The 16707-nt window shown below is 36.5% G+C and overlaps 1 protein-coding gene across 1 annotated transcript in view; it reads right to left on the reverse strand.

The window, feature by feature from the left end:
* Positions 1-16707, reverse strand: part of LOC110378055 (pikachurin) — a 166258-nt gene that overhangs the window by 22260 nt on the left and 127291 nt on the right. Inside the window, exon 8 of the mRNA XM_064041099.1 lies at positions 5459-5636. Within this exon, the coding sequence (XP_063897169.1) occupies positions 5459-5636 (178 nt within the window). The remainder of the gene's footprint in view (positions 1-5458; positions 5637-16707) is intronic.

Genomic DNA, 16707 nt, shown 5'->3' on the forward strand with positions numbered 1-16707 from the left:
GTCGATGCAATCCACACCTATTATACCTTTAGAAGAGAGTACTACAGCAATAGTTAATGGGCCCCACGTTTTATTTTAGTCTAATATGACCGGGACCACCTACGTAGGTTGACAGGTAAGTAACTATTTTTATTTTCTAGTTTTCAGTGCACATAAGATAAAACCGTTTAACTTAAAAGTTTTTACCGATTTTTTTCATAAACTAAGTCAAAGTGTCCAATGCTCCCTATGGTAGGGAGGCTTGGACATACCATGTAATGTATAATTTGTAAATTTTGCTCTTCTTCGTCAGTGAAAATTTGTGAGGTTATAAATCTGCGCGAAAAATCCTTTATAGAATCTTGTTTCAGGTACCGTTGCCAACTTGATCTAGAGACTATTATATTTAAAATAGTGTTTAAATAAAGTTCTAAGTGTTTTAAAGTGATTAAGTGCCTACCTTTAACGATGGCTAGAATGTTTTTGCTTAAATCTTTATTAGAAGAAGCTCATGCTTTAGATAATTTAGAAAAGCGTCAACAATCTGCTAGAATTCGTAGTTTATCTTTATTAACTCGCGATGATGACTATGTGAGCATATATAGATTGTCAAAGGAGCTAATTGACCAACTGGAGTCTGATTTACTGCCCCTGATAAAGCCCACAAAACGTCGAGGCAAAGGACTTACAACTCGTGTAAAAGTAAGTATTGACACAGTTTATAGTTGAAAAATTGTAATCAAGCACACAATAATAAGAAAAACACTTAGTTCTTAAACATATCAGCTGGCGGGGAAACCACATAAAGGGAATACAAGGAGTATTCCCTTGATGTGGTTTCCCCGCCAGCTGATATGTTTTCAAAAGACTCTGTACTTCAGTTATAATATTGGTATTCTCTTAAGCATGAAAATAACCAAATTGGTCTCAATTTTGTTTTCACTAAATCCAGATAAAGTAGGTATTACATTTTTTATTGTATTTATTGTTTCACAGATACTATGTACTTTATCATTCTTGGCTAGTGGCAGTTACCAGAAGGTTATTAAAGAGGGCATCAGAACTTATTTATCGCAACCGTCTGCATCTCGTTGCATAAATGAAGTAGGGGAAGCTCTGAACAATCCGGCCGTAGTAAAAAAATATATAAGGTTTCCTCAAAATCAGCAAGAAAGGCAAATTGGCGCTGTCAGTATTTTTTTTCGTAGGGTAAGCATAGATTATATTCACAGCACGAATTTAGAGATTTCTGTTTATTTTATACTTAAAAGCTGACTCAAATTCCTTACAATAACAAATTATAACTAAAACATCATATTTAGCTAAAATTCTGTGTCAAAACTGATAAAATTAAAAATTGATTAATCTCGGTTGACATTTTGTCGAGTGGGGAAGTCACTAGCACAGCATTGGTCGATGTCGAGCTCACTTCACTTCGCAAGTGATTAGGTGATGTTTACAGAATGCAAAATCAAGGTCGTTCTGAATCGAATGCGAAGTGAGAGTGAATAGCGAAGTGAAATGCGAGTTGTTGTTCGAATTTTATAGAATCGACGTGCAGGCAGGCCTTGGCCCTGTTGGGCCCCGCTGGGGTTGCTGACAGTATTCTACTTGTGTAGCCCTTTCATTTGATACCCATATTGAGGGGGCTGTGCCATTTTGTGCCGGCGGCCATATTGGATTTAATTAAAGGTGTATACAAAATTACAGACCAATCGGTTGACAGGAAGAGGGTGAAATTTGAATTACTAAATTTGATCCAAGAATAAATAATAAAACAAACGGGGTGAGCTAAATAAAACCGTTTAAATATCTCGTAATGTTGAAACTGAGTGTAATTTTTAGGAAAGCTCTTTCATTATATCTAGCCGAATATAAGAAATGGCAATAAAAGTTGATAATGATCTGTAAAATCTGATTTTTTATGCAATAAATTGTGAAAAAGTGCCCATCCCTCCCCTACCTCCCCTAAAGTATGAAATGACATTACGAATCGAAGTGAAATGCGAGTTGTTGATCGAGTTTTATAGAATAGCAGCCTAGTACAGAGATCAGCCATATAGCAAGTTTTATGCTTCAATATTCGATATTCTGAACGGGCGAATACACACAATTTATTTCAAATAGACTAAGAACTACAAATAAATAAAAATACAGACCATAATGTTACGATTTACGAGGGTCTCATAACATTTGATCTCAGTCGAATTATTAATAGGTCCCTAAATACATTTGGTTCAGTCATTCGATCTGGTGAAGGTAACACAAACGTTCGAGAAAACTCTTCGACAGCACAAAAGGAATCGCCTTATGATTCAGTCGTTCTCGGCGACAAATCCTCTATTTGCTGAATTCGATCTTGAAATCGTTGGCTCGCATCACAATACATTTCGGCGTTCAAACATGGCTGCTAGCGGATTCTGTTTGTCGTGTCAAATGGAACGTTTTAAATCCAATCGGCACAAACGCTTTGCAGATTTACTCCAAAATTGTTTAAACGAGCCAGTTCGCTTAGAATGACGAAATCAGGGAAACTAGGTGCACGGGAATAAGCTCAATAAAGTTTCATGTTTATGCATAGTTACCTGTTCAGATATGCAAATAGCGAAATGCTTTGATTTTCTGAACAACACAGTATACTTAAAGGCAATTGTGTACCTAATCAATACATATAGGGATGTTTTGTCCGTTACCTAAGACCAAAAAGGCAAAGTTGAGAATCTCCATTGGTCATTATCATTAATTACTTACAGTTGGTAGACAGTTCAGCAGTATCAGTCTGTTGTCCTGTCTATAAAATGGTGTCATGGCTAATTTAAGATTTGGATACACATTTTTCGCATTTCCTATAGATCAAAGCATACCTACCATTCAGATTATAGTACTACCCTAACCTTGTTTATTTTGACATATAAAAGAACACAACTCATCCCGATGCAAACTACAAGCAACTGATTAACAATTGAAGCATGAATCAGTTTTTCAACGACACTGTCATGCATATGCAAGCATCCGCGATCGGAGCCAGGATTGAGATTTGATTGTTAGCTGCACGGGACGTGGTACGAATGGGGTTTGGAATTTAAAACCGATATTTACATATTATGCAGCGAGATTTGAGATGAATTCTAAATAAAATAAACCGCCGTATATCTTGTTGATTCGATTTATTGAATTTTGCAGGATTTCTATACGTTTTAGGAGTGGTTTCTGTAGAGCGGAATTTATTAATAGTGCGATATTAACTTTACAATGTTAAAGATGTAAGTACGTTAAGTTCTTTCTTGGCATGAAAGTGTATTCATTTTGTAGGTCTCTGTCTTACTGTTAGCAATTATAAAACTACATAACATTTCTTGGCAGAAGCTTGCATATATAAAAATTACAGCTTTAGCAATTAATTTCTGATTTATAAAGTGTAAATTTTAACCGCTGTAAATTCAAGGAAAGTCGTGTTTCTAGGACTCAATAACATCAATTCTTCTAATACACATTATGCCTTTATAAATAAACCATCCTAAAATGTACCTAAATAAGCATATCATAATATTCTTTGCGGAAAACGGGAAGCAATCGAATTCGTCGCGATGGCAATGTTGCGTTTGATTTGATTTGTCTCAACGAGTGCTATTGACATTCACGCGTACAAATGGGAAAATTCTAATAAAATAAATCCCATATACTCGTGTATATGTATTGTATGTATATTTTTGGGACTACTTGAAAGTACCGGCCGCTGAAAGGTCGACGACCTTTGGACTTCAAAAGGGTTTTAATGGGCGATGTGTGAAAGGAAAGGATTACGCTAAACTGAAATATAGGTAGGGTTATTGGAATAACAGAAGCCTGAAAATTTTAAGAAAACGATTGACTATATAAACAGTAAGCATGAATTTTTGGTAAGAAAGCTACTCTAGAAAAAGATAATTTTTTGTAAAACAAAAACGAGAAAACTCATCTAATCCAAAGTCAGCTAATTAACAAAAATAAATCTGAGGAAGTCAAACTTATCAATCCGCCTGAAAACACAGACCAAGTCAAACATCAGATGGTGATTAACTTGGAACTCTTTGTCGTGACCACAGAGTAAGGAAAGTTGAACGGAGATAGTCATAATGCAGGTAGGTCAGGTGCTTTCTTGTAGGTCAAATTCGTACGACCAAAATGATTAGTTACGAGTAAACTAACGAGGTTTTCGGGTCCTTTGAGACATCTGTCAACAATTTTATGCATTACTAAAAATGGTCGAGTATTAGAGCGAGAACAGTAACGTTATTCGTCCCCCCCACATCCGAATTTTGGCGCGCTACTTTCTTAGGCGATTTTCCTTCACGGCGGCACCTCCGCTAGTCATTTTGTTCTCCATACTCATGACAAACTTCACAGAATTATCTTAGAGACGAGACGCTGAAGATAAACTCGTCAAAATCGTTATGATTAATGTAATGGCACACTTATTTTGAACATGTGATTAAATTGCGGAACGTTTATGCGAGGATTTTAATCCTACTTTAATCTCTGGGGGGTAAGTCGACAGGATTAATATTGCTTGGCAACTGTCTACTTATATCGTGTTTTGGAGAATCATAACTTTACATATGTGATATTTCAGTGTTAAGAATATTGACTGTTATATATTGCACAGATTTTTAGGATCATAACTCGAATTCTGGAAATATTAGAAGACTGCAATTGCAACGTAGAATTAGATTGAATCCCGCAAAAAATCTTCTAAGAACTCCAAAATTGTGGATATAAACGAAAAACTTACATATATTGAAGATGTTAAACGAAAATACGTTATCTAAACACTCATAATATAAACACCCACTAAATCAAGCTGAAATAAAGATAGTATCTAAAGTAAAACGTGTCGGAGGCGCGGAGACGCGAGAGATCGTCCATTATTTCACGCGCCTCCAAAGAGATCTAATCACATTATTATTCTGGGGACATATCACGTTCTTGAAGTTCTGAACTGGCTCAACCTAAATATGAACAATGTTATAAGATTGTACGCTACAACCTACAAAATACGATATTAAGATAGCGTGTTTTTGATAGAGAATAAGTATAGTTGAGCAGAGGCAGAATACAAATGCCTTTGATTTTTTAAACAAAATACCTACTTAAATAAATGTTGAAAAATCTACGTTACTTATCTAAAATTTTGCTGTCGTAAGCATGGAACATGCCAAATACTAAATAGTACCTAAGCGCCAATGGAGACGACTGTGTCACGGAATGTATTAAAATCTTTAGCGATGGTATATACGATAAACCTATTATACTCTTCAGAGCAGAAACTTTAACACATAAAGGCAATCAGCGTCTGCTGATAGAGCTAGTCTATCTGGCCCCCCATGTAGCACATTAGAAGTTAAACCAAACAAAAAAAGATTTTACATGAGACTTTTACAATCAATATAGAATCTTCTAGACATAGAATCGCAAAGTTAACAATAGAATATGTACTTACAGATATCAAGCGTGGCCACAGCGTCTTTCATAAGCTGGTATGTATCCCCATTGATCCTCAAGAAGTCGACACAGCCCAGCAGGCCATCAGACAGGCCCAGCTTGCTTTGTAGACCAGTCGTGTTGCCTGCACCGCCGACCCAGACTGGCTCGCGGAAGGTCATGCGGGAGAAGAGACCCTGTGGATGAAAAGATGTTATTAAATATTTCTTCTTATATTGGCTTTTACATATACTTCGGTAGCGATGATAATAGCTTAGCATAAATTAAGTAGGAATATCTGGAAAATAGATCAACGCTGTCTTTGTTACAGTCTGGTTAAGTGGAGTCGCTTTGAGTCATTCGCAGCTAGACATTTCTAAATAAATACAAATAGAATGTGTGTATGATGCTATACTTATACATATATTACACAGAAATCAATCATCTCTTACTTGAACAAGATAAATCAAGATCTCAGGCTCACATTATCTGTATTAAAGGTTATACTCTCTTTCAGGTTCACTCTGTGGATTTAAGGACCTGTTGACTGGTAGATACTCATCAAGTGCTATCAACCAGGCAAAAACCAAAACTTCAATCTGCCACTGAGAATTTTCCTTGAAAACAACTAGTGCGGAATAAAGCACTGCCGAATAAATATCAACTTAGGAAACACTTGACTACCAAAAATAACTCGAAACGCTAAAGCTAAAGCATAACAAGACACGTATAATCAAGAAGACTGCCAACAAAATGACGAGACTCTTAAATCCTAAATTAATATGCGCGCTAAAATTGTGCCTTAAAGTGGCTAAAGTTAATTTGGGCGGTAATGAACGTCATTAGACGAAGGCGTGGTTCAGAGAAGGGTTGCTAGTAACTTACCCCACTGTGTGAGACAGACGTATGTAAATTATTACCGACCCTGAACTCAAGGTCCGGTTTTTATGCTTGCGGAAGACAAATAGGACAGCCAATTCATTATGTTCGCTTTGCGGGTGTTATTAAAAAGGTTTTACCATTTCCTGAAATGGACAAAGCAAAGCTGTCAGGATTTTTTAAATGAATGTTGTTCCATATAATTATAAGGCTGGTTGATAATTCCTACACTAGAGTTAGGTACTAAACTGGTATTTACTTAGTATTTTGTTCGTAATTAGTCTAAAATCTTTAAAGTCTTATAAGATACCTGATCCCAAGACGGCTGGTCACCGCGGGGGAAGACGACCACTACCCTCCAAACATTAACCCTCAAAATAATAAGAACGTTTTTACATTAAAGAAACAAGAAAATGGAAAATACGTACACATAGCTACATATAACACACTCTCGCTCAGGACCGAAGAAAGCCTACAAGAACTTTTATATTCTCTACAAGACATAAAGTGGGACATTATCGGCTTAAGCGAAGTCAGAAGACATGGCGAAGCTATCGAAGAGTATGATCACTTCATATTATACCACAAAGGTGAAACACCAGGACAACACGGAGTAGGATTCCTGATAAGAAAAACACTTAAAACCTCGATTTCAGAAATAATTGGCATATCAGAAAGAATCGCTATTTTGAACATAAAAATACCTCCTGGCAATGAAATATGGACTATAGTGCAAGCATACTCACCAACAGAACAATCTACGAATTTGGAAATTGAGTCATTCTACTGTTCTCTAAATGCTGCCATAAAAGAACACGCACATAAAAACTATATCGTAATGGGTGATTTTAATGCTCAAATAGGACCACCAAGAAATGGAGAAGATATCGTTTTAGGGCCCTACAGCAGCGGCAAAAGAACAAGGAACGGGCAAAAATTAATGGAATTGGCATTCGAAAATCATATGAAAATACTAAACAGCCAATTCAAGAAGAGAGCTTCTAGAAAATGGACGTGGATATCACCAGGTGGTCAATATAAGAACGAAATTGATTATGTACTAACAAACAGACCAAAATCATTTGATGACTGCGGCACTATCGCAAATCTAAATTTCAACAGCAATCATAGAATGCTCAGAGCATGCCTGAACACGTCATCTGCCCTAAAATTAAGTCGACCTTTCAAAGTGAATACTTCAACATCATACAACAACGCAACAATAGCCACCATAGAAGAGAAACTCAGCTCCGTGACACAATCGTATCTTGAACACTTAAACACCCAAGAAAAATACAACATAATACACCATATATTAACAGATAGACCTAAAACGAACACTGAAAGCAAACCAACGAATAAAAGCCACATATCAGAGAAAACCCACCAACTTCTAGAGAAAAGATCAAAATTAATTAGCACACCAAATAAAACGAAAATTATAAGAGAACAAATAGGAAAACTGAGCAAGAAATTAAAACACAAATAAGAAAAGACAGAGAACATTCTAGACTTACAATCCTTGAAAAACATATAAAAAAGACAGGTGGTATAAAAAAGGCACTTAAAGTTCTAACAGACAAAACCAAATGGATACCCAACATGAAAGACCAACACTATAATACAAAAACCAAAAGATCCGACATTTTATCAATAGCCACTAACTTCTATGAAAACCTGTACTCCAGCAAGAGCCAAATAATAAATACCGACCTAAACAACCACGACAATGTACCACCTATACTAGAGGGAGAAATACACAAGGCAATCATAACACAGAAGAAAGACAAAGCCCCAGGTCCGGATGATATCACCAACGAACTGCTTCTAGGCTGTAGGAAATGCATCGCACCGATCCTAAAATATATTTTCAACGATATAATTACCACAGAAAAAATACCGACGCAGTGGACTATATCAACAATTATCCTGCTTCACAAAAAGGGTGAAAAGTCCGATATAAACAATTACAGACCCATTAGCCTAATGTCTAATATCTATAAAATATTCTCCAAAGTAATTTTAGGTCGGATAACCAAAACTTTGGACGGAAATCAGCCTCGAGAGCAAGCTGGATTTAGGACAGGCTACTCAACACTTGACCATATACAGACTGTGAGACAAATTTTCGAGAAAAACAAGGAATATAAAGTACCCTTCTACTGCTGTTTCATTGACTATAACAAGGCATTCGACTCAATTGAACATGAGTACATTTGGTCTTGTCTAAAGAACCAAGGAGTAGAACAAAAGTATATCAGAATTATAAAAAACATATACGCAAAGAGTACGGCTCGGATAAAGTTAGAAAAAGAAGGGAAAGAAATAAAAATAAACAGAGGGGTAAGACAGGGTGATCCATTATCGCCGAAATTATTCACAGCTGTCTTAGAGGGCATTTTCCGAAAACTAAATTGGGACATATACGGCTTAAATATAAATGGGGAAAAACTATCCCACCTACGGTTCGCTGATGACATCATACTATTCGCGGAAACAAAAGAACATCTACAAAACATGCTCATAGATCTAGACAAAGAAAGCCGCATGGTAGGTCTAACGATGAATACCTCCAAAACTAAAATTATCACAAATGCAATAGAAGACCCCATCATCATAAACGACAAACCAATCGAGTACGTGACAGAATACACCTATCTGGGCCAACAGATTTGTATTACCGAAATAATGACAAAGGAAATAGATACAAGAATCGGGAAAGCATGGAAATGTTACTGGCAACTAAAAGAAGTCATGAAGAATAAAGAAATTAAGATGTCTATAAAATCAAAACTTTACAACACCTGCGTGCTACCAGTTCTTACATACGGTTGCCAAACCTGGGCTCTCACCAAAGCGCAAAGTAAAAAACTACAAACCTGCCAGACAGCCATGGAGAGAAGCATGCTGAATTTACGGAAATCTGATAAAATACGCAACCAAACTATCAGAAAACGCACAAAAATAGAAAACGTAATAACCAGAATTTAAGTGGCAATGGACAGGTCATACAATAAGAGGCACTGAGAAGTGGAACAAAAGCATAGTGTTCTGGTATCCTCGAGACAGGAAAAGGAAACGAGGCAGACAATTTAGAAGGTGGGACGATGAAATAAAGGCAATAGCAGGAAAAACATGGACGAGGAAAGCGTTAAACAGAAGCGAGTGGAAAGAGATGGAGGAGGCCTTTGCCAAAGCTGGGCAAACAGACGAAGTGTCGGTGTCAAAGACTCAACAGAGTCACTAATTTTAACATAAATGTACATATTGTAAAACTTAATTGTGTCTGAATAAAGGCTTATATTATTATTATATTATTATTATATAAGATACCTGATAGGCAGGCTCAAAAATCTTTGATCACAACCGTATGGTTTTAATAAATAGCGACAAAGTTTTAAATGAATCCACAATTTTAAGATTTACATCGCCTAAACCTATTCCACGTTTGACCGACCATTATCGGGGAAGTGCCACGGGGGACAAAGTAAGGGTGGCAGGTTTAACAGGAGGAATTCCGTTAATTCTTCTGAGACATTACTCCCGACAATGTTGAGGCAATTATGTAAAACTCGAAATGGACGCCCCCGAGGTACGCTTCACGACGCAGATATGACTCAAAAGAGCCAAAATGTTTCAAGAGTCCAAAAGTTCCCTCTAAGGTTTTGGACTCATGTTTAATGCATTATAACTTCTTTAGGCTAAAATATTTCAAAAGCTTTTCACTTTTTTACATTATGTCGAAAATATTTGATTTACTTTTCCTTTCTAGGTACTCAGTATAAAGATAAAAGTTTCATAACACAATACATATTTTCACCTCGCAGATTATCTTCCTTGCGTAATAAGCACCTTTTGAGGGGCTTCATAAAATCACAGATTTTACTAGGCCTTTAAAATTCATGGGCGAAATTTTTTGCAGGCGATATTATCCGGTAGGCGGTATTACCCCGACGTGCAAATGTAGGCTCGTTTGTTCCAACCCTTTAGACGCGAATGCTCTTAATGAGTCAGATCCGGTTCGGCGGAACGATTTCGGAGATGTAGATGTTTTTGTGCCTTATTTTACACCTCGTGAGGCAATTTATGTTTGAGATTAATGGCATACGCGGAGAAATGCGGTCTCGTTATCTGGCAGAGAGCGGTGCTCTACAAGAATATTATGTCTACTCGGCCATCAATTACATGCTCCAAAATGAAGCAGCCATGACTTGAAATGGACTGAATAATGAAGTAGATTTTTCTACAGAAGAGAGCTTTAGTTCCTGGAATATATTAAAGTTCCCGCGAAGTAATTTCTCGTATAAACAACTTGGGATGTTTGAGTGTGCCATCAGTTTCAGCTGTACAAACTACATTACTTAGACGCAATAACGTTTGAAATGAAAAGAAAGTACGGGAGACACAATATTGACGGTGCCTCCGAAATAGTTGGGTAGTTGGTCCGGAGCGAGCGAGTGACTTGAAGCACAGCTGTCGTGAGTCGTCCGCAAACATACATTAGCCGCACCCTTGCGGGCTCGGAGATCCCGTATTATATTAACTGACGTAATGGAGGTGGCGTTTAATAGCAACAACACACTATCATGTCAAATCTGTTTGCTGGTGAAACCACGTGATGTAGCGTTAATCTTGGAGACATTAAACATTCACTTTGTAACATCCCCTTACAACTAGAACTGCTCGTACTATTTCGTAGATGATGGCTCCCAATTTACATCAACAGGTATAGTCGAGTGACATTTCCTAACACTGTGAGTTTATAGCCGGGGATTGGCACAGCGGCCGATAATTGGCAATAGGCGCGACCGGTATTGGGATTGCGACCTAATACCGTCATCGGCTGCGTTGCCCTAGATAGCTGCGATAACATCGGCCTGCCAGTTCCAGAGCTTCGGGACGCTGTGCCGATAAATACCGAAGGGTTATATAAAATGCCTTTCATGTGACGTGTCGAAAATATTTATCTCTTTTTATTCAAGAGTAATATTTTTTACTCAAAAATGATGATGTGATTTTAGACACAAAAATGTAAGTGAGCAAGAGGATCTCTTCGTGTTTTTAAGACGCCTTTTAGTACGTAGTTTGTTTTTTGTAAGTAATTAGTTAGGGTTTATTTTTAACGACGTGGTATTCAAGATTAGGGTCCCTTGTAGCCTACTACGAGTTCTAATATCACTAAACATTAAAATGTGTACTTTGACCTAGCGTGTTAAACCTTTTTCAGACATAATGCTCCTTTGAGAATCTCACTAGATTTTCGTTTGTGTTACTAGTTTTTGATTAGTAGTAAGTAGTATTAATACTACTCAAAATATTGTACCCGGTTCAATCTGAAACTGTCTACATCTCAATGTCACAGCACTGAATTCACAATTTGTTGCGTGTCTGCATCGGATGCGAACACTTGCATTATATATGAACGTCACGTTTGATGGACGTAGACGGGTCTATCCTATGCCAGGATGAAAATATTGTTGGTTTTCATATATTTCATGTACGTTAGATATTCCATGTTATGTTTTTTGGGTCCTTTTGTTTATTTCAGGCATCCTTTGTACGATGGAAATAAAATTCTGATGGAAACAGTGCAAAACAACTGATGTTACAGGACTTTCCATCCTGTGCTGAACGCGTTTAAATTTCTGCAAGGACGCGTTTTAAGCATCAAATAAACTACAGGTAATATCATTTTATCAGCCTATAATTTCCAAGAACTGCATTCTTGCTTTTGATGTACCGTTGCTTGTGATACTTAAAATGTTAAAAGCTGATTTGTTCGGGACTTGTATTTTTGCTATCAAACTGTTGCTTACAATTCGAACAGAATAAAGTTTTCAAGCAGCTATAAAGAAGTCGAAGAACACTAATATAGTGTCTGCAAATTCTATTGCCCACTTAATGTAACCAAATGGCCAAAAGTTGCACTACTTGTTCTCCAAGCAATTTGAAGCGATCCATTCCAATTGATCGCGAACAATTCTTGCAATTTCGTTAAACTGGTTAAAAGTTTTAAGACCGCTGGTGTCTGCAGCGAAACTTCGCTCCTCAATATCTATTCTTAATACTTAATCTCCAGAGATTGTACTTTTATAGATTTTTTATTCAAATTCAATGTTATTTAAGTTTTAAGCTGGCTTTCTGTATCTAATCGAAACGGGTGTCAGACTTTAATACTTTCTTCTTTTTATAAAAACTTACAGACTTTTTACACGATCCAAAAATTTGAATAGATTTAAAAATAAATTACATTATGTCAAAGTTAGTCTGGTTTTATCTTAATTCGAAGCTTAGTTTTAGTTGAAAGCATCATTATTTGATTTTACATAAAATGTTGGTTTAAAATTCAAGCCGAATTATTCTAAATGTTAAAATAGGTACTTTTTAGGGTTCCGTAGCCAAAATGGCAAAAACGGAACCCTTATAGTTTCGTCATGTCCGTCTGTCCGTCTGTCCGTCTGTCCGTCTGTCACAGCCGATTTACTCGGAAACTATAAGTACTACAGTGATGAAATTTGATGGGAATATGTGTTGTATGAACCGCTACAAAAATATGACACTAAATAGTAAAAAAAAGAATTGGGGGTGGGGCCCCCCATACATGTAACTGAGGGATGAAATTTTTTTTTTCGATGTACATACCCGTGTGGGGTATCAATGGAAAGGTCTTTTAAAATGATATAAAGTTTTCTAAAAAACATTTTTCTTAAAGTGAACGGTTTTTGAGATATCAGCTCTCAAAGTCGTAAAAAGTATGTCCCCCCCCCTCTATTTTTATAACTACGGGGTATAAAATTCTAAAAAAAATAGAGGTGATGCATGCTAATTAACTCTTTCAACGATTTTTGGTTTGATCAAAGTATCTCTTATAGTTTTTGAGATAGGTTGATTTAACTGTAATTTACGGAACCCTTCGTGCACGAGTCCGACTCGCACTTGGCCGGTTTTATTTAAATGTCATGGACATCAGAAGGTTTTGTAAAATCCATCAATGTTACTTTACCCTTTATTGACATTTAAACAGCGTAGAACATTAAGCAACACGTTTGTTTAACCTAACATGGTAATTAAAACTCAATTAGACTGAAAGCCGAGTTTAACCTTCTAATTGTGGTTCGTTTTGAATAACGCCTGTGGTTCCGTACCCTGAAACTGCCTGAAAGTTGGGCCGCTATTGAATTAAAATTAATAACAAAGAAAATATTTAATTCATCGCGGCCGGCGTGTACCGGGAAAAAGCGCGCGGAAATAACAGCCGCCATTTTGAGTTTCGATGTAAAAATACGTGGAGAGGTATTTTTTTGTTTATGGTTATTATTTTGTAGGTAAGGTTTTTTAGGTTTTATATTTTTTGTTGAATTCATCGATTAAAGCGTATGTACTTTTTTCTGTAAAGGTATTTTAAACATAATAATTAATTTATTTTAAGCCTTTTATCGGACAATTTTATTTTTATTCATATTCATATATTTTTTCTCTTTTTGATTGTCTACTTTCAAAAATGTTGCCCCTGCCACCCGGCTGATATCGTCATTTCGCCTTTTTTGTGGTCTATACATAATAATCTGTAGTTTTATTGTAACTTTTATGAGGATCACACAAAATAATTGTCCCTAGAATCCTACTCTTACCTACCAAATCTCCTAAATTAGTTGAACCTTTACCATGACATTTAAAAAAAAGTAACCTTTGCCCTTACAAAAGGAGTTTTTACCCAAACTAACAAGAACCATTATCTACGCACCTTTCTAGTCATCCTACATTTATCTAGCTCAGAAAATATGTCGGTCACTAAATTATGTACCTAGGTACCTAAGTTTGAGGATTGCCTAACTAAGCTAGCTAGCACCAAATTGTTTTGTGTTAGCAAATGAATAAAGTATAGGGTGTTTTGTGCCTGTGTTTACCAATTAAACTGTTTTGTACTGGTTGTTCTAAATTGTGGGGAAACATGACTGGCAAGTCATGTTTGTGGAAACGTTTTTGTTATACGGTTAATAAATTGAACTGAAATTTTAATAAATTGGAAGGGTTAACCTATAGTAACCTATACCTAGGTACCTAAACAATAACTAGGTACGCCAGTGCTTTTACTATAATGAAACAAAAAATACTTTAGCTACTACATGTGCCTGCTTTTTAGGCATTCCTTGAAACAATTTACCTAACTTACCAGATCAATAAAATGTATAGCAGGTACCTAATTCTTCGTCTTCAAACGTACCTAACAAGTCTTGTCTTGTCTTGTTTTTAAAAAAACAAACAAAACGTTGAAACCTGACCTACAAACACGATATTACACAACACAAATTCTAAACAAAACACAACTCACACACACACTACAACACACCAATGTCATAAAATCGTTCAGCTCGATTTGTCATATAAATCGATTTCGTTCTCGCTCGTCTCGATTCTCTGGCACCGAGAGATAGAATCGCTGCGTTTTGAGTACTAGTCCGCGGTAGTGCTGTGAAGTGAATAAAGTATTTTACTATGTGTCGTAAAGTATATTATTTATGTGTGTTCTTTAAGTTTACCAGATTTGCTCAATGGCTTTGTGGCTTGTCTTTAATGTTCGTTTTGTCTATTAGTCGTGATCTTTAAATACACATTCTCTCTTTTAAAGGAATCGTGTCGTGTTCTTATATTGATTTCAGTTACATGTGCGCTTTTTATTTGTCTATTTTTTTTCTCGTTATTTCGATGAAGAATTTTCAAAAGGACAATGGGCACTTTGTATGGGATTTGGTACCCACTCCAACAGTAACGTATGATATATCATTAGAAAGGTATTTACGTGAAGAATAATAAAAACTATGGGGCTTGCCTCAATTAGCTGTCCGATCCGAGTAACGATAAAAATTAAATCGACATAGAAACAAGTATGTCATCCATATATGCAAATTCATTAAGAGGCATATGTCGTCAGTGTAATAATTGAAAACTCAGTTAATAGACATCTTAAATTGTTTGAGATACACTCTATTATAATCTAAAGGTTGTAATAGTCTATGGAGTCATACTACGGAAACACAATCGTCATCTGATTTGACAAAAGTTCAAAACATTTCTGAAAACACAACTAATCATTTTAGTTACATACTACGAGGGCGGGTCAATAAGTCCGTGACTTTTGGAATAAAACACAGATTTTTTGATAAATAAATCATTTTATTTTTCAACTTAGTCCCCCTTGAGCTCTATACACTTTGTCCAACACTTCTCCAATTTTTTTATCCCTTCCAAAAAATAGGATTTGTCGAGGTCCTCAAAATCGGCCCACTGTTTAGAACACACACATTAGAAACCCACTGTTTTGACTGTTGTTTGGTCTCTGGTGTGTTGTGATGGATCCATGTTTCGTCCACTGTTACAAAACAGCGCAAAAACTCCTCTATATTGCGATTAAACAACGCCAAACCTTCCTGTGAAGTTGTTACACGATTGCGTTTGTGGTCGACTGTGAGCAAACGCGGCACCCATCTTGCGAAAAGCTTTCTCATGCCAAGTGATCATTCAAAATTGAAACCACTGAGCCATGCGAGATCCCTATGGCTTCAACAATCTCTTGCACTTTCAATCTTCGGTCGGCCAACACCATACCGTGGATTTTTTCGGGTGAAGAGACTTCAACTGGGCGTCCAGGGCGTTCGGCATCTTCAATGCTTGTACGGCCACAACGAAATTCAGTAAACCACTTTTTTACGATTGAAAACAATGGTGCAGAGTCCCCATAGTATTTATCAAGCTTAGCCTTGGTTTCGGTAATGGTTTTTTTTCGCTAAAAATAATGCTTAATGAGCACACGAAATTCACTTTGTTCCATTTTTTCCTCAGATTACTGGGTAGTCTGATAAAGATAGCTGTAAAACACAATCTAACTGACGTAGCAAGTTCAAATTTTGTCAGGAGTCACCTGATAGATGCCTGTTAACAGGAGTAGTGTTGCTTTTTCAGTAAAGAGGTCAGAAATTCAAAAAGTCACGGACTTATTGACCCGCCCTCGTATCTTTAAACATACTGGCTTCCATGTACCTACACATTATATGAAATAAAAAAAAACTGTTATTAAAACACGATCATCATTAAACATTAATTGATTGTAAATACTGAAAGACTTTCATCAAATACATAAGCTAGTTCTGCGTGAACTGCAAAGGTTTGCGCACAGACTTTTTTTAAAGCAGTGGGCAGGCAAACATTCTAAGAAGGCCAAATTCTTATTTTTTTGTTACTTTACCAGTTTTTATTCAATACAGTTGGATTTAAGAACTACATCTACGTTGATGATTTATGAACATTACGCATTCTATTAGTCGATGCCACGCGAAATGGACAAGGATTTGGGACTAGTCGTCATAGTAAACATTTTTTGCCTTGCCAAGA

The sequence above is a fragment of the Helicoverpa armigera genome, chromosome 24 (genome assembly GCF_030705265.1).
Source record: "Helicoverpa armigera isolate CAAS_96S chromosome 24, ASM3070526v1, whole genome shotgun sequence".
Classification (NCBI taxonomy): Eukaryota; Metazoa; Arthropoda; class Insecta; order Lepidoptera; family Noctuidae; genus Helicoverpa; species Helicoverpa armigera.